At 38.8% G+C, this 19,574-nt stretch overlaps 1 protein-coding gene across 5 annotated transcripts in view; it reads left to right on the top strand.

The window, feature by feature from the left end:
- Positions 1-26: 26 nt before the first annotated feature.
- COL12A1 (collagen type XII alpha 1 chain) overlaps positions 27-19,574 on the top strand; it is a 116,247-nt gene continuing 96,699 nt past the window's right edge. For 3 of the 5 annotated variants that reach the window (XM_040473970.1, XM_040473968.1, XM_040473971.1), the window contains exons 1-9: positions 27-139; positions 3,181-3,288; positions 10,104-10,220; positions 12,235-12,378; positions 13,034-13,093; positions 15,330-15,593; positions 15,770-15,934; positions 16,627-16,800; positions 19,044-19,334. In XM_040473970.1, coding sequence (XP_040329904.1) covers positions 3,216-3,288; positions 10,104-10,220; positions 12,235-12,378; positions 13,034-13,093; positions 15,330-15,593; positions 15,770-15,934; positions 16,627-16,800; positions 19,044-19,334 — 1,288 coding nt within the window. In that variant the 5' untranslated portion in view covers positions 27-139; positions 3,181-3,215. Of the gene's footprint in view, positions 140-1,102; positions 1,128-3,180; positions 3,289-10,103; positions 10,221-12,234; positions 12,379-13,033; positions 13,094-15,329; positions 15,594-15,769; positions 15,935-16,626; positions 16,801-19,043; positions 19,335-19,574 lie in introns of those variants that run through there. The other 2 variants (XM_040473969.1, XM_040473972.1) reach the window with 2 other exon arrangements.

The raw sequence follows: 19,574 nt of genomic DNA, 5'->3' as shown, positions 1-19,574 counted from the left end.
CCCGCCTCCCGGCAGCCGCCAGGTGCTCCTGGAGCGCGGCGCCAATTGCCTGGGCGTGCGGAGGGTCACGCCGAGCGCAGCCTTCTACGACGCCGGGAAGCCGCTGTCGCCGCCGCTACCTCGGACACCACCGCCCCAGGTTAGTCCGGCTTCTAGCCCTTTCCCCTTACCCCGTCCCTCACAAAGATAACTAGGGAACCTTGTTTCTAGCCCGTTCCTTGCGCTGCCCTAAGTCCCTAGGGACCGCGCGCGAGACCCGTTTGGACTGGTCAGAGTGGAGCAGTGCCTGGGATTTGCCGGGTGCCCTGGGGTTCTGTGATTCATTTTATCTTTGCGGGACAAAGAGTTGTAGCTTCTCCTACGAGTTGATGCAGGGCGGCCGTGTGTGCGTGAAGCACCCTGTTCCGCGTTTCTGCTCGTAGAGAGATTTCATCTATAGATGCTGTCGACTTCCAGGAAGGGCGGCCCAGGTTCTGGGGCCACCGGCCGCTCGCTGCCTCTTGGTCGGAGCTTTCCCGGGGTGCGGTGGTGCAGCCGCGCCGCTGGGAAGGTATTTTAGTGACGCACGGCGCGGAATTCTTTGGCGGGCCGGCTGAGTGCTCTGCAGCTCGTCGAAGCTGCGCGGGCGTGTGTGGCATCTTGAGAGATTCCTCGTCGAGTGTTTTGGCTCCTCGGCTTTTCAAAGCATCTGCGATGATGGTGGGTTAATCCGGCTCTAGGAGACGCAGCCTTGGCCGACTTCCTCAACTTCTCGAGAAAGCTCGCCCTTCCCGACCTCTTCCCGAGTGCCTTGGTCGAGGGGTCCGTGGAACCTTCGAAGTAGTTTCCGTCGCAAATCCTAGATAGTGTATAAAGATCAGAGAGCGTGGGGCGCCGGGTTCATTTATGGAGCGGAGACGCGAAGACAGGGAGCAAAAGAGGTACCCCAAATCGAGGGTCCTTGGGCACCTTCGGGTGACCCTTGCGGGGCGTTCCAGGACCCCCTTTCTGTCCCCCTCCCGCCGCAGCGCGGACTACGTAACCTAAAGTATGCAGGAGTACTGGGGAAGGATGGAGCAAGAAAGGAAAGGAGCGCTAAACTCGCCCTTGGCTAACTAATGTCAAGGTCGCAGTGGGTCAAAGAGGAGGTAGGTGACGCGCACGGATCTGGAGGAACCCCGTGGGTGAGGGGAGGTGTAATTTTCTTTTTTAACTGCACTCAGGAGTTAAAGAATTGGTCTTTTCCAGGAGAGTGGGAGGGGGGCAGTGGGTGGAAGGAGACCAGTTTCTTAAGACCTACCCCCTCCCCCTCCCCTCTCCCCGCACCCGCTCCTCCGCAACTGACTCATTTTCATTCATGAGGGTGAAGTGAGGGAATCCTTGCGGACACGTAGGGGCGGCCGCTTTCAGACATTTATGTCTGAGGACGCTCAATGAAGCACCGACCTTAGCGTTCACGTAAATGTTTTGGCTAAAAGGAGAGAAAACTTTTTTTTAAACATATGGACGGAATGCCTGGCGGGCTGGTAGAACTGACTGTACGTTCCGATATCCCGACGCGACGTGATTCATTCTTGCCGCTGAGTCAGGCAGCCAATAGGTGGCGCTCTCGACCCAGACAAAAGCGCTTCCACTTCTCAGGGTTTTTTTGTGTGTGTGAAGAGTTCAGGAATTAAAAAAAAAAAGTCTGAACGCAGCTTTTTGATGGTTGGGTTGTCAATCAGCCTTTAACTCTTCGCGAGCACGACTGCCAACTGAATTGGAAATTATTGTAGCAAAGTTAAGGCCAGCTGATGGGAACAATGGGCTAGCCTCACCTCCTGCTTTTCACCGATGGTTGAAGAGGGTTAGAAATGTCAAACAGCTGTTAATTAGGGAGAAAGAAATTGCTGGAGTCCTTGAATCTTCTGAGCGGCGCCAACATTTTAATCTTGGCCTCATAAAAAGGAGCTCTGGGCAATTTGGCACGCCTGCTCATCAGACATTTAAAACGCAATTTACACTCAGGCCGAGGAAAGATGCCCTAATACATTGTGCCAATAATTTGGAAGGGCATGGTTGGAGCTTGTCAGTTTCTTTTCTCAAAGAGGGCTTGACCTTTGGCTCATTTTTGGATTCCCAAGCAGGACTTCGTTTCTCAAGCAGCCTTGCCTGTTGCCTTACAATAACTTATGTACTTCCCAGTCAACTCTCTTTTTATGTCTTGCCTCTGGCAACTTCCCAATTCAGCTCATTGCTAGTAGCTTTTGTCTGTGGATTGGACCTTAGAATATTTTAGAAGATTCCCTTCTGCTAACATAGTTAAGCACCTACTATGTGCTGGGAATCACGAAAGATGAATAAGACTCTTTGTGTTTAAGAAATTAATAACCTAGTTACAGAATCAGGAAAAATTAGAATAGAATGTATTCTCCTGTGGAGGATATATTCTCGTAATCTTCTGGATTAAGTGGACAGTTAAATGAAAATATTAATTATTATTGGGAATTTTTATTAAAAATCTCTTGGGAAAACAGATGAGAGTGTGTTGTCTCTTCTATTGCCTGTTTTTTAAAATTATATATCTTAGAATTGTTATCTCCTCATTTTGGGTAAAGGATTTATCAGATGTGAAGAGAACACAGCTAGCAGTAGGGTCAGGTTTCAGTTGGGCCTTACATATTTCTGTATAATCCATTTCAGACCTTAAAGAGCTGCATATTGGTAGGCAGAACAAAATGAAGAAAAAAAGAGAGTAAAAGAGGTTTATTATACTTTTCCAAATTACCTTGAGACCACTAAAGTACAGTTACCTAAAGAGTTCAGCAGCTAGGAAAAAGCTGCAGGCCAAATAAAATCCCCAGCTGGAAGAGACATTTAGTTGAGTCAGGGATAAAATGACCTCTGAATTAGCCATCACCAAGGCAGGATGAAGTCATGTGGGGCCTGGTAAGGCAGTCACCCGGGGATGCTAAGCAGGACCAACCTCCAGGAAAACAGGACCCTCTTTAAACTTGAAATCCCTCTTAGTGCCATGATTAAACTGCAGTAGATGAACTTGACTTACACTGCTCCACAATAGGCCCATTATATTCGAGGCTGGGCCCTGCGGTTATTAAGGCAGATCTGGTCGGGTCCTGGCCCAGGTCCAGGCTCCAGTTCTAACCTGGTTCCGGGCCTGCCCGGACCCGGTTCTGATACGGTCACTGCTTCCTCCCGCAGATCCCTTCATGCGGCTGTGAGCTCGGAGGCCGAGCATGCGGACCAGGCTTCCCCCAGCGCTTGCCGCCCTGGGCGCGGCCCTGCTGCTGTCTTCCATTGAGGCAGAAGGTAAACTGCTCTTCCTCCCCCTTCTGTCAGTGACAATGCAGAATTCTAGAAAGGAAAAAAACAAATCAATCTTGCCACTATTGCTTGCTCTGTTTTTTCTGTACTTCGTGTTTTCTCCGGGGGTTTCTCTCCTCTAAGAGAAACGCCCCCTTCTCCTGAGGTCTGTCCATTTTCTGGCTCTCAGGTCCAGCTCTTTCGTATTCTGTTTAATCCATTCCGTACAGTGCTGTGTGGTCTCCTTGCGCTTGTCCCTGCGGTGTGCTGTCCACACTGCCACCTACAGTGCTGCCTTCCGAGAGGACCGGCCGTCCGGGAGGGGGCGACAGCTGCACCCAGCTCTACGAACAGGATGACTCCTGGTGGTACCCAGGAGCCCCGGAGCGCGGGCACGCTTACTCGCGTGGCTGTTTACCACCTGGCTCCGGGCTGCGACCTCGGTGACAGCATGAAATAAAAGACTCCAACAGTGTCGGCTCTGCGTCTCTGTGTGTTTTGTGGGGAGCGCAGTCGTTAGGCTGACGGTGCAGGCAAAGTGAGGTGGCAGCCACACACCGCCTAGGGGATGGGTGGCAAGCTGAGATCCGGACCCAGGATGTGTTGGCGTGGCCCAGGGTGACTGCTGTCCCTGTTTGGTTTTCGGGAGGAACATGGCTCAGGCCCAGCCCCGCGCAGTTAGCTTGGATCTGTGCCAAGGTTTCCAACCCAGGAAGCAAGTGGGAGCCAGAGGAGCCCAGCTTGGGTCCCTCCCTTCTTCCCTCTAGCATCAGACCTGAGCAGAGTCTGTCAGGGGCTGGGAGATGGGTGTCGTGGCCCCATGGTCTGTCACAACAGCTCCTTGTGGCCCTGCTTTGTGGAAAATGAAGGACCTTTGCTTATTTCAACCTCAGTTTATTCTTTTTTGTTGTGTGCCCTTGATGCCCTAATTTCTCAGTATTTATTGAAAAAGTTATTTCTCTATATTAACCCAATGAGAGCTTCTGTGTTCCCTCAAGTATGATTCAAGACCTGACAAACTAGAGTTATTGCTCTGCAAGATAAATCGGGTAATACCATAACAGACATCTTTTTTTTTTTTTTTCAATAAAAAATGCCCCCTGATGGGGTTAAGGGAGAAAAGACATGCATGGGGCAGCTGTGGGGGTTTGAGAGTGGGTTGTGCTTTTTTAGAGGTTGTGGGAAAGTAGAGCTGTTTCTTGACAACACTGATATTTTCAATAACTTTCTATTGTGTTTGGTTTTCGACTTCAGGACTGCAGGTATAAAAAAATTAAGATTAAGGAAAACAAAGAGGCTCCAAAATGGATGGCCTGCTTAGAAAAGTGACAGAAACTTGCTGTTCTTTTTATCTAACTGATGCTGTGTCAATGTAGAGGCTGTTCAGAGTGGCTTCTGTGAAGTAATATGCGGATGAGGTTGCATTTAATGTTCCTTTCTATGTCGTTGTTAGGAAGGAATTTTATTTGAGGAACTTCTGGAAGCCCTACTAAAGATATTTTTAGATAATTCACTCAAGTGGCCTATTTATTGCTCATTAAGAAAATAGTTATTTGAAAATCAGAAAGATTTGAGAATTTTTAGGAAAAGAAGTTGGAAATGATGTAAGTGGAAAAAATCAATTCTCAATTGGATAATGGCTGGTTAGCAAAGTGCAACTAAAAAGAACGTTTTAACATTGTGTGTCAACTGTATTCAACAACAAAAGGGAGAACATTTTACTATCTACATTACTGATGATTTCCATATTTCTCACATTTTATCTTTTCAATTTGGTGCAGCTCTTTCTTTTGCTTTCTTAAGCTGTGTCTTTCTTGTCTCCCAACTCCTTAGGTCAGCATTTAGTAATTATATTTTAATGGGATTCATTTTTTGTGCCTTATTCTCTAATTTGGTACTGTCAGATAGAAATATATTATAAGCCACATATGCAAGCCACATGTGTAACTTAAAGTTTCTGGTTGTCACACTAAAATAGGAAAAAGAAACATGAGAAACTACTTCTTATAGTATATTTAACTTAATATATCCACACAATTATCACTTTAACATGTAATCAATTTAAAGATTATTAGTGAGATATTTTACAATTTTGTGCTAAGTCTTTGAAATTGGCTGTGCATTTTTACACTTGCAGCGCATTTCATTTTGAACTGGGCATGTTTCAAGTGCTTGATAGCCACATGTGGCTGGACGCATACGGCTCCTGTGTTGGACAGCACAGCTTGGTGCTAACTACCAACTAAGTGGTCCCATCGAGCCTGTGAAGAGCTAACAGAATTTGTGGCCAAGACCCTTCTGGGAATGATGGCTGGAAAGAGAATTTCTTGGAAATATTGGGGCACATTTCAAAATTTCAACTGACCTCCCCATTTCCTGCTTTGTCATTTTGATCTTAGTTATGAAATGCCCATAATTGCTTTTCTTTCCCTTTTACAACTCATACTTGAACTGTCGTAGTCATACTATTTTTCAACCAATTTCTACTTACTTAATTTTTTATACGTTGAAAACAGTGCTCTTTTTCATGTTAATTAAAAAGTTTGGCACATACTTTTTGCATCTTCTTCTTCTTTTTTTTTTTTTAATAGTGGCCAGTGTTCTGTATGACCTATAATGTACGAATCATTTTTGGTTCATGTATCATACGGTATATTAATTGCCATTTAGAAAATTTAACATTTCACATTTAAAGGTTAATGAGAATTAGATACCTTTCTCATTAATCTAGAATTCAAGATGAACACATCTTGTGAAAAACAGGGTTTTAATTTTAGTAAGTTTAATTTATATTTATAATTTATGAGGAGTGCCTGGATATTATCAATTCAGCAGTGAGTTGAGGCCATAAGCTTTAACTGTCTTGTGTCTAGGTTAAGAGGCTAATTGATATATATATATAATTGTATGTCTATGTTTATCTGATAATCCCGTGTCATAAAACAGACACTTTGGACTACAGAGGAACTTTCTAATCATCTATTCTAATTCTCTCATTTTCCAAATGAGGAAGATAGGCTGAGTAGCTCAGTCAACTAATGTGGTTACTTCGAGATAAGGTATAGATGAGACACAGATTTTCTCCTGGTTTAGTGCCGGTTTGCCTACACTGTTCTCTCTTGCTTAAAAACTGGTCAACCCAGTTAAAGGAAGGAACACATTCTGTAACGTGTAAGGAATAATCCATCACTTGTTTGAAATACTAACTTTTCAACTGTTTATTTTTGGTATCTTATAAACACAAATAAAATGAATATATCATGGCAAAGATCATTAAACTTATACTAGCCTTGGATGGAAGATATAAATTAATGCCAATTGCATAGAGTAAAACCACTCTTGGCATATTTCTAAAGGTTTTTGCCATTAGGGCAGTATCCTTTTCAGTGTTGTTATCACAAAGACCAGACTAAAAATGTTACTAGTTCGTCAAGATGGTATTTTAGTAGTATGTTGTCGAATTCTGCTTTATCTTTAACATATTTTATGTGTTAGCAAAACTTACTAGACTCTCCTCCTCCTACCTGTCCATCTTTCCATCCATCCATCCATTAATCTCTGTAGAGTTGGTAAACTCTTGGACATGTCTTCCTTTTGGTTGCCATAATGAAAAGTTTTTTAAATTATATGTTAAGCTAGATTCTTTAGTTTTAAACAAAGTGTGTAAAATTAATTTGTCAAATTCTATCTATATCTGAATTGGAAATATCTGAATACCACAAATTTATTATTGAGCAGGCATCAAATAATGCTTTTTATAGATTGAAAAATGTAGAGGTATATATGTTAATAAGCACCTGTGTACAAATATTGCTTTCTAAAGTTAGTCGTTCACTCAAATATTTCCTAATCTTTACATTCAACCCAGTATTGTAGAGAGTTGTGTGCTCTGGAGTCAGACTATGGGATTAAAGGTTTGCTGCTTTTTAGTTGTGTTCACCTCTCTAAATTTCACTGACTCATCTGTGAAACAGGGCTAACAGGGCACGTTATGCTGGATTGTTATCAGGAAAAAAAAAGAGACAACGTATAAAGTGACTTGTACTCTACCTATTGCATAGCAGACACTCAGAGAATGCTAGCTATTATTATCATTCCTAAAAAGTCCTAAATCCTGCCAATTCATGAAACCAGAATATCACCAGGATGCAGTTTGCATAGCACAGCTTGTTGATAACAGAAAACATTATTCATAAATGGGAAATTACACTACTAGAGTCATAAACACCTAAAATTTTAGTCTTTTCATTATCAATGTTCAGGTTTTTTGAATATATATCTGATTGCTATATTATTTATTTATAATTTAAGTTCTATTTCTCTTGGTTCAGATTCTCATTGTATGCAACTATGACTCTTTGTCATCATAATCCCTATGTAGGTAGCTCATATCTGAAATATTCCAGCATCTGGAACATTCCATTGTTTTAGGGAACATAGACACTGCTTGTGACAATGCAATGACAGTTGTGAATTATTTTTGTACAAAATAAAAGATTTTCAAAATTAATGAAAATACATTTTGCATTGATTCAAGTTGACGTGGGTCCATACTCACATCTGCTTTATTATCTTTTTTTTGCAAAACAAACAAACAAACAAACAAACAAACAAACAAAAACGTATAAATGGACTGGCAAGGCTGAAAGGTTTCACGTGTGATACAAGTGGGAGGAAGAAGAGTGGAGTGGGCTCTCTGTCGTACACATGCTAGCCAGCCATTCTTTCGATTCCCAAGTACCACATCTGAGTTTCTATGAACACCTTAAAAACCTCTGAAATGTTAAAGACTTTTCCCAACAGTCAATTTTTCAGTTTTTCTGGAATCCTGGTCATTTGGAAATCAACAAGGTGGGCCGCTGCTGCCCTTCAGCAGTCTTAACCTAATGTCTGCTGCTTCAGGTCAATTTCCCTGCAAGGTTGGTGGTACTGTTTTTCCATGTACTGATTTTTTTTTTAAAAGCATGCTCAGGCCAGTTGCGTCTGCCTTTGCATTAAATTTGTCCTGAGCCATTGCTACTGGAACAATATTTTATAATGATATTCTTAATACCTCTTGTTGTATTAACATTTGTTGCATGCTTGTTATACTAAGCGATGACTACAGCTAAACCTTGCAGTATGATTACAGACAGCAGAATGTTGAATAATTAAACCGTGCATGTAGATTAATAGTCTAATCTCACTGCCTGTGTATGGATAGTAAGAAAATAACATTTATTCCATTGCTAGAGTATCCAATAAAAATAAAAAGCCATCACCTACAGTTGGAAGCAGCAGTTCATTAAAGCAAATGTTTGCTTATTTTGTTTTATTTCCATTAAAATGTGCTTTTAATATTACATAAATCCCTAACCCCAGTTAAATTCTATGACTCATGTCTCAAAGCTACTACTGTATTTCAATTGACCTCTATGAAAACCTAAAAGGAGATTGTAATCCTTCAAAACAGATGCAAAAATTCTGACTCACAAGGAATACTTTCAGACTTAAACACTTTAAGAAGAGTATGGCTGAAAGTCATCTTACTTTGTTGACCTCCCTCAAGAGTAGTAATTTATAATGCATTGACCATGCACTGACAGTGAGTCAGTACAATGCTGCATGATGAGGCATGAACATGGCAGAGGGAATATCATTATAAAATATTTCTGAAACGTCTTTGTGTAATGACTATTGTACATGGAGGCTTTCGTTTATTGTGGGAAACTAAAAGCAAGTCAACATTTCATTGACACATGCATGAAGCTATATAGTTCTGTATGTAAACTATTTCTTTCTGTACTTTTCAATTATTCCTGTCATTGACTTCTCCAAGTTTTTATGCACAGTCATGTCTTCAGATTGCTGATCCTTCTTCACTGTTTTCTTTAAGTTCTATAAATAAATGTCCATAAGTATACATTGATGTTGTCTTTTCATGATTAACCATTGTTTTGTAAAGGACCATACTGGCATTTTAACCTAAAATGCCACTTCTAGTATGGAGTATACCTGCTGCAAAGGAAAATAACAGTGTTGGTTTACACCTTGCAAACATACAGCGTAGTGGTGTAAACAGGCATAATATTAGTAGTTTTATAGACGTCTGTATATTACTTTTTATACATTTAAACATTATTAACATCCCTATTACTACTTTTGATTACTTGTCTATGAGAACATGAATATACATTTAAATGTATATTTCCTTGTGCAACATAACAGTGCTAAATTTCCCATGATCTCTCCCTTTCATTAAAATACATATTTCATCTCTGCACAGATTGAGATGTATCAACAAAAATTAATAACAAGACAATGATGCAGAGAATGAACAAAAAACATCATTGATTCTTTTCCACATTATGGAAAAAAAGTACTATGTCACTGTTCTAAATTAACTTCTATGGTTACAAGCAGGTTGTGATTTGGCATGCTTATTCAAAATGCACTCAGCATGTATTAGATTCCTTTAATTGTTATGTGAATTGTTTGCATATGTGGTTATTATATGTGATTTCATTGTACTTGTATGTACTTGTATCCAGATATGTTTCTATTTTGCTTGATTTTGCTGGCCATTCTTGGATGACCTAGCAACTCAAGAATCAAAAGTGTTTTGTGCTGTCTTCTGTAATATGTATACTCTCTGATGTTTTGTCATATCTTGTCAGCTTTTAATTTTATTCTTATCCAACAAGATATCTTCTATATTTGTTGGAAACAAATTTATGCAAAGACAATTTTAGTAAGCTTTGCTCGACACAATTCTTTATTGATTAAGTTGACCATTTTGTGACATTGGAAAATGTAATTGATATCAACTCTCTCTTTTGCAGTTGACCCACCTTCAGACTTGAATTTTAAAATAAAAGATGAAAATACTGTTCATATGTCATGGGCAAAACCAGCTGATCCAATTGTGGGTTACAGAATAACAGTGGACTCTACAACAGGTAAGTTTTGAAATGTTGGGGTTTTAAAATAGAGACATTAAAGGTGATATAATCCAGTCTTCTCTCCTCCTTCCATTTCATTATAAGAAAGCTGAAATTTAGAGAACCTTAAGGATTTAGCTAATGTCACCAGATATTTAGTGGACTCAGGTCTCCAAATTTCCAGCTTAGTACCCACTGTTATATTTTTGTAGTGTTGAGCTTTATTATATGGTTTGCCGTGCTAAGCTGTTGTTATTAAAAGAGTTACTTTTTTTTTTTTTTTACCTGACCAGAGTATTGCTGCTAATCTTTGATTTTATAAAGTAGAATTCTCATTTCTTGATATTTTTCTTGAATTAGTATTTTTAACATTTAAATTATCAAGTGAATAAGTGAGTTCTTATGCCTTACCCAGTGTCTTATACATTTCAGTACACAGGAAACATTCTTCTGGAATAATGTTGAGCTACCATGATGGAAGATAAGAATTTACTCTGGCTAGGTGGATTCTGTAGATCCTAGACACAGAGTCTTTAAAAAACAAACAAAAAATCTTGTGTGGGTTGTTGTCAAGAGTTATCTTTAGTGTTCATGATGTTGCCCAACTGTGGAGAACTAATCTCTATTGATTAACTTTTAGTTTTAACATGGCACGGAAAAATAACCATTGCCATTTGCACTGGCCAGGTGGTGGGAAGAAGTCTTGTCTGGCCGACAGTAGAGATGAATGATGTTGCTATAATTTAAGTTTTCTGAAACTACTAGTGATTTTAAATGCTAATTTATCAAGGAATTGGAATTTTTTAAAAAAATATGATGTGAGAACTTAAGGGGTCCAGAATTTACTTTTTCCATTTTGAATCTTTCTCCCCAAATATACTTGCAGTTAACTAATTCACTCATTCCAAGGCAAAAAGTCCGTTGAAAAACAGTGCTATCAGTTTCCATATGTTGGAAATTACTGACTCCTGTACTCCCCAAACTGGCACTGAGACCACCGAACCCAACAGAGCCCTGCTGGCTTGTCCTGTGGGAGCCCTGGTCGGTTCTGCACGTTCCACACAAAAACCAGGAATGTTTCTAAGGGTTCTATTATACCTGTTACCTTTATTGATTATTTATCTTTTGATGAAAATTTAATATAATTAAAAATCCTACCAGGCACTTAGTGCCTAGGAACCATCGTTCCTGATTGAATTAAGAATGAACATAATCGGGGCGCCTGGGTGGCTCAGTCGGTTAAGCGTCCGACTTCGGCTCAGGTCATGATCTCGCGGTCCGTGAGTTCGAGCCCCGCGTCAGGCTCTGTGCTGACAGCCCGGAGCCTGGAGCCTGTTTCAGATTCTGTGTCTCCCTCTCTCTCTGACCCTTCCCCATTCATGCTGTCTCTTCCTGTCTCAAAAATAAATAAATATTAAAAAAAAACGAACATAATCTATATATGAGTGTATACCCAGTACACTGTATTTTGAAATGTTTGATACCTGGTTAAGTCAATTTAGAAGACTATGGTTACCCATTAATGTATGCACCTATTTGAGTCCGGAAAATGCATTGCTTCCACACAGACTGCTTCCTACTACAGTTTAATTTTAACCTATAATGTCGTCTTTGAATTGATTTTCATCCCCTACTTGCCTTTCTTCATTCTCCTCCAACACATAATTTAAAATTAAAATTAATTTTTTTGTCTCATTTATGAAATAATTTTGTTATCTGCCATTAGCCCTAAAAAACAATGGGGGGTTTTGGTTTGATATTCTGGTATATCTTTATTCCAGAGGAATCCTTGAGTCCTCAAACAAATATTGAATATGATTATAATAAGTAAGGTCAACGCCAGCCCATTTATTACATTTCAAAGTTCTGGTTTTAGAAGACAGAAGAAGATGATGTGTGGGTGTTCTGAAAAAAAATGCATATATATTTAATTTTTTAGATTTTGAGTGTATCTGGGAATTATATTATATTGTGTCATGTTATATGTGAAAGATATTTTATTGCATTCATATTTTCCTTTCTATATTTCCAGATGGGCCTAGTAAAGAATTTACCCTTGCAGCTAGTACCACTGAAACTTTATTAAAAGACCTTATACCTGAAATAGAGTATGTGGTGACAATCACTTCATATGATGAAGTAGAAGAGAGTGTACCAGTTATAGGACAATTAACAAGTAAGCACACATATAAAGTACTTCTATCCTTTTTTATTATGCAGAAGACTTCTCCCACTTTCAGATTTAATCTGTTATGCAGAGTTACTTTGTATCAGTATTAGCAGTTCTTTCTATGATCGTAGTCATTAGTGGATGTTAATAATCCATTCCTGGTTTATAACCCTGGTCTCTGGAAGCAGCAGGAGTGTTATGAATGAAAACTATTAAAAACATTAAACTTTGCCAGGCAACAATGTTAATGTCTTTTTGAAGTACATCTAAAATCTCACTAAAAATAGTTCATTTGCAAGGCATTGCTTATTTGGCAGTATTCTTTGAGCAGCTGGGCATGGACCGTACATTTGAGAGACAGCGGTGTAGGGGCGTGTGGGTGGCTCAGTCGGCTGCGTGTCCCACTCTTGATTTCTGCTCAGGTCATGATCTCTCTCAGTTGATGAGATTGAACGCTCTCTCCCGCTCTGTGCTGACAGTGTGGAGTCAGTTTGGGATTTTCTCTCCCTCTCTCTCTCTCTGCCCCTCCTCCACTATCTCTTTTTCTCAAAAATAAATAAATAAACATTGAAAGACAGTGGTAGAAAACAACATATTTATTTTTTAAAGGAACTATTTGTAAGGGTTCATTTCTTTTTGTAATAATCAGGTTTTGATTCAGTTCAAACAGGTGGCCCAACAAAGCCAGGGGAGAAGAAACCTGGAAAACCAGAGATACAAAGTTAGTATTTCCCTTAATGTTTTTGCTTGGATTTATAGAAGTCATACTGTAATATAAAGGAGATGTTCCAAATTATATACATAGTTTGATTTTATTCCTGTGTTAATTTCTATTGGTGTTATCTAGAACAAATACAGACAACATAATAGTAATATATGACTAAATAGTTATATTACCTTACATTCTGGGTTTCTAGTCAATTTTTCATTCTAGTTACTAAATATTCATTTTACTGGGAGTGTTTTGAACTGGTGCGTGTCCACTTTTTTTTTTTTGCAGGATTTTGGCAGTAGGTGAAAAACAAAGCTCATCACTGAACTTAACTCATTTCTCAAAGAGAAACTGATTGAAATAGGGATATAGGAGAAATTTAAGGCTGGAACACAAGAGAGATGCCTTCACTGTGTTTGAAGAAATTCAGTTGCCATGAAAATATACTTCTCAATCTATGTATATGTTATGTTCATCTCTAGGGCATTTAGATGACTTTAATTGATGGCAGTGTAGCTATTTCCAGTGTCTGTGCACAACATCTTTGGTAACATGTGGGTCTTGACCTATCTAAAGAATAATTACACATTTTCCAGAGATGATGTTGGGGAGGTGGTGTCTGGGAATCAGTGGGGTGAGAAATTGGAATGGAGTCTTAAGCAGTTTGAAACAACTTCCCAGGTCATTCTGATACATTCTTTCACTACTAGCTCTATTATTATTCCGCCCCCACAAAGAATGCAGGAGGCAAGTTAGAGAAGAAAAAGGCATGAAAAACATTGTTTACAATTTTCTTTATAATATACAATTAGGAGCCCAACCCCAAACAAAATAAGGTACACAGTGATCCTTGGTGCGTTTGTAATCAAACAAAAGGAATTTTATTTAGTCTTGTTTTTGCAGTTCCTAGCTTCCTTTGTCTTCCATTGCTTTGTCTGACTTATTGGGGTGGGCCTTTAAGGAGTTTCTTGGACTCCTAATTTACCACCTTATAAAAGATGGATTTATGACCCAGGATGACAATAAAAGGATTATGAATACAAAGTCCCCTTTATCTGTAATTTTTCTCTACAAATAATTGTTTATCATTCCTTCTGATGCCTAATAATCCGAAGTGAAGTTTGTAGTATGTAGTTATAATGCTAATATTTTCTCCGAGCCATCAATATTTATTCTAAATCAAAGCATTATACCAGATATTGACTATTCAATAGACTTAAATGGGCCCATTAAATGGTGTGCAAAAATTATTTAGGCGTGCAACTTGTATTTAGCTTGCAAAATTTTCCAGGACCCTTTCCTTCTCTTCCTAGCCAAATATTTCTTTTATTATCCACCAACTGACTGCAAGGACTAAAACATCTTCAGAAAATTCACTTAGTGTTGCCTTAAAAATACAGATTTTCATAAGAATCAGTTTGTTTCCCTTCTGACCACAAAGAAAAGAAAGATAGGATGTTTAGTTATAAAAGCCAATCATTGCATTTCAGTAATTTAAGGATGTAATGTGAATTTTTACTTCTGAATTGAAATGTGTTTTTTTACTCTTTGTTTTGTAAAAGTAGGTTTTAGGCTTCCAATTTAGATGCACTGAAAATTAGGACAATAAGATATTTTGACTACCTTGCATCATATTTATGCTTGTTTTGACTTGTGTTAGACTCTGTTAACCCTCTAGACGAACCCACTGCAAACTTCAGACAATTACATTATAAAATGCAGAAGAATTTTAAAAGTTTTTCTCTTTTCTTCAACTTAACTGCATCTGTTTGAATTGGACAGCAGTTGTTTTGTATTTATTGCTAAATACCAAGGAATGAAGACACTGCTTACACTCGTTTTGTATGTCTCCCAGATGTTTTGTGTAATTTTTACTTGGAGAAAAGAGGAAGGATATCATTTATAAAAATAGATAAGTTGATAGCATAAATGCTTCCATCACATGCTCTTGGAGAGTAGGTCATTTTTCTATTTATCTTTTCTTGCACGATGTCTTATATAGTAATTTAGAGCCATGTAGTTTCATAAATGCGTGTTAAATGAAAGCACTGAAAATGCTTCTGTATACGCAATTAAAACAGTTTATTCTTTTGTGCATGTCGGTTGTGGGTGAAGAACAATGTGAATTCATTCTGATCAACAAAATGATTTAAGGAGACAACAGTTTTTCAATGTTAGCTTGTAGTCTTTGACTATGAAGCACGTTAATAACACATCAATTAAAAATATATCCAATGCATTTCAGAATGCTCTGTCAGTGCCTGGACTGATCTGGTGTTCCTCGTGGATGGCTCATGGAGTGTGGGAAGAAATAATTTTAAGTACATTTTAGACTTTATTGCTGCTCTTGTGTCCGCTTTTGACATCGGAGAAGAGAAGACAAGGGTTGGAGTTGTTCAGTACAGCTCTGATACCAGGACTGAATTTAACTTAAGTCAATACTACCAAAGGGATGAGCTTCTTGCTGCAATTAAAAAAATTCCATACAAAGGTGGCAACACAATGACAGGTATGTTTTACAAAGTTCATTATTGTTTAAAAATAAGTGGAACACCTGTTTGGGAAAGAAGTTAAGCATCACACAGTTATCATAGCTTAAATAAGTTTGAAGTTAACCACATAGTTTTTGACCTTGGCAAAATTGTGTAGTAAGAAGGGAACAAATATGTTTCTTTTTCGCTTCAGGGGATGCCATTGATTACTTAATTAAAAATACTTTCACGGAATCTGCTGGAGCGAGAGTTGGCTTTCCTAAAGTGGCAATTATTATTACGGATGGCAAGTCCCAGGATGAAGTGGAAATTCCAGCAAGAGAGCTTCGGAGTATTGGGGTTGAAGTTTTCTCTTTGGGTAGGTCACGTTTGGCTGATTATTTTCACTTTAGAACTACTTCAATACTGCCTGCTTAGGAAGAGGAAAGGTTGATTCCTGAAGGAAGGATGCTATTACAAGTGTTCACTGCATTTTATAGTGTAGTGTTAAGCCAGGTTATCTTTCAGTAAAAATTCTGCTTATGTATTTCTCTCCTAGAACTCCCTCAGCCTATGCATTGTGAGGTGGTATTCATATATACATATATATATTTTTGCCAGCCCTCTGTTTTTCAAAGAACGCTGGGCCACTGATTCTAATAAAGATCCTCCTTGTATTATCATTAAGTGTTTCTTTTTTTTTTTTTTAATGTGTTTCCTATATTATGTAATACTTGTGGAATTCAGAGGGTTCCAGCGCATTCAGGACTCTGGAAGAAGAAAGTATTATCTTTACAGATGGCAGGGACAAATGATGGCATGGTTGGGATGAGAGCCCACTCTGTTTCACTAACCATTCATTTTCCTCTTTGGCTGGCCACTTTATGTGAAATTATAAAATGCCTTTGTCATTTGAACAGTTGCACATTCGTTATGAAGCAAACCAATTCTGGTTTATGACTAAATAAGGATTTAAAAATGTCTTTACTTGTGAAGGACTGAGAAAGCAAAGAACTCCCCGAATTCAGCACATTTTTCTTTTCAATATATCCTTGTCCTTTTGTTTTTAAGGCATTAAAGCTGCAGATGCAAAAGAACTCAAACAAATCGCCTCCACGCCTTCATTAAACCATGTTTTCAACGTGGCCAACTTTGATGCAATTGTGGATATTCAGAATGAGATCATCTCTCAGGTGTGCTCAGGTGTTGATGAACAGCTTGGTGAATTGGTTAGTGGAGAGGAAGGTGAGTGAATTGTTCACTGTTCCCATGTGTTAGCCTTTTCCATTATTTGATGGCATTTGTAGCTTTATAGGAATTCTAAAGGTAGACATTTTTACTCAAACATATCTTCTAGTGATTCTCCAGTTGTATACTCCATGCGTATGGTTTTTCAGTAACTCAACTTCTTGATATTATTTGTATTGGTCCCCCTCCCCCAGTGGAGCATTAAATAAAAATATTTATATCATTATCAAGTTCTTAAAAAATCTTATTTGAACAAGTTTGACTTGCTCTTTTTGTCTAAGACCATTTTGTGCATGTTGAGCGTCTGCCCATAATTATGCTATTCAGGTACTTGCTTTCATTGTCTTACACTCAGATTTAAACATTGGCAGGCTGGGAAGACATGTATCTTAGCATTTGGCAACATCAACTAATAAGAACACTGTTAAATGTTTGTGTTAAGTGGTGAAAAAAAGGGTTTTCTATCATCATTCTCTGCATGTTTTCAAAACTTTTAAGAATATATCAAAGATCAGTCAGTTTGATCCTTCCACATCTGGAAGAATTTCCCATTTTTATCAGTTATTGTTTCTAAATACATGGGAGAAGGAAAAGACATTTCAGAAGACATTTCATAAACATCCTTTTGGGCATTAGAAAGTCACAATTTCCATGATTGTTGTCCTCTTAGCCTGAGAATTGACAAGTGATTAAAGATAAGTTTAGAATAGCTACATCTTCAGTCATGTAAACTCTTTAATCTCCAAACCCCAAGTGTTTTGGCAATGTTCACTGGCCCCAATTCTATTTCAGAACCCCTTCTCATTACTTCATGGGCTCCAAATCTTCTTCGTTTTACTGCCTAATGTCTGATTCTTTTGATCTGTGCTATTACAAAATCAATCCCCTCACCCCACTTTTCCCTGATTAGCCTCTCTTTATGTAGTCTTTTCAATACTCTCTTTTTTGAAATATCGTTATTTATTTTTGGGAGAGCAAAAAATGGGGAGGGGCAGAGAGAGGAGAACAGAGGATCTGAAGAGGCTTCTGCACTGACAGGCTGACAGCAGTGAGCTCCATGTGGGGCTAGAACTCACACACTTTGACCTGAGCCAAAGTCTGACGCTTAACTGTCTGAGCCACCCATGCACCTCTTAAATACTCTATTTCTTACCTGTCGTACACTGTCCACACTGCACGTGTGAGGGTAGACCAAATTTCTGTCCTGCCACTGTTTGAACTCTGCTTGTATGATGCGCGGGGCTGTATTCCAGGTGTTCACACTGTTCTTCAGGGCCTCTCACTCTTGCTGGCTTAGCCCGTGACTTCTCTTCCCTGTTCTGTCTTTGCATCACTCAAAAGTTTTGGCCAAACATCCAGATGGCACATCTGTTGCTTCTCCATGCCCCCCACTGCTCACTTTTTAGACATAATTTTTATACATATGTATACATATGGAGATATGATTGCCTTTTGAGGAGGCCACGAGTAAACTGGTGCCTGTTTTATCATCCATTTCTTGCAGGCTGAGACTAAAATAAAAATTGGAACTGTACATTCTGGGAAGTTGATTACATTGACAAATGTAAAAGTGTGAAAATTTGATGTGAAATGTCTTCAAATACTTTGTTGTCTGTTGTATAAGGATAGAAATGTTTTACATGATTGATATTTCTTTGTCGATATACATGTTGTAAAATGTGTCACTCCTGGTGGCAATATGAATAGAGTTGAACATTTTTTCTTAGCTTGAAACAAGTGGGAATAAAGTTGTCTAAGATTATAAGAACTGTCATTTAAGAACTGCTGAATCCTTTATCTTTCTTTGCATATTATAAAGTATCTTTTAAAGATTACATTTTAATCTTTATAATATCATGAAAACAGAAAAAGAATTGAGCAAGTCATTGGTTGAGCAAATATTTATTGAGTGCCCCCTTTGGTACCTAAGAATAAAGATGATGAGTAAAATACCAAAATTAGAATGGAAACCTTGGTCCCGGAGAAGAATTAGGCATCAGACATCTTTTTATTGATTTCTTCCAATGACTTTCTTTCCCCTTAATTTTCTCAGTTCCCTGATTAAAAATCAGGCACTGAGTCTTTTTTGGTTTGGATGTGTACAGGTGAAAGTGAAGACTTGGGATTGGGCAACTCTTCTTGATGCCTTCATGATTAATTTGACTTGGGAGGCTCAAATGTTCAAACCTATGGGTTGCATTTCACTGTTTTTAATCACTGTTCTACTCGTTACTTTTTAGTTATTGAACCTCCTTCAAATTTGATTGCCACGGAAGTGTCATCAAAATACATTAAACTAACTTGGAGTCCATCTCCTAGCCCAGTGACTGGCTATAAAGTCCTCCTTACACCAATGACCGTCGGAAGCCGACAGCACGCACTGAGTGTGGGGCCTCAGACCACCGCACTCAGTGTTCGTGACCTTTCAGCAGACACAGAATACCAGATCAGTGTTTCTGCCATGAAGGGACTGACATCCAGTGAACCCGTTTCAATAATGGAGAAGACTCAGCCCATGAAAGTTCAAGTGGGTAAGTTCATGGGTATATCATTGAGTTTGGAATAGGTGATGGTTCATTTGACAGTATGCCTTCCTGCATTGGGTTTAATTTTAAACAAAATATTTACAATAGTTTTCTTTAAAAAATTACAAAAATTTTCTTAATGTTTATTTATTTTTGAGAGAGACAAAGACAGAAAGCAAGTGGGTTGGGGCAGAGGGAGAAGGAGGCACAGAATTTGAAGCAGGCTCCAGTCTCTGAGCTGTCAGC

Source organism: Herpailurus yagouaroundi, unplaced genomic scaffold, assembly GCF_014898765.1.
Source record: "Herpailurus yagouaroundi ecotype Mexico unplaced genomic scaffold, PumYag 139, whole genome shotgun sequence".
Taxonomy (NCBI): Eukaryota; Metazoa; Chordata; class Mammalia; order Carnivora; family Felidae; genus Herpailurus; species Herpailurus yagouaroundi.
Note: the sequence above shows the minus strand (reverse complement) of the source record. Positions and strands in the feature narration are given on the sequence as shown.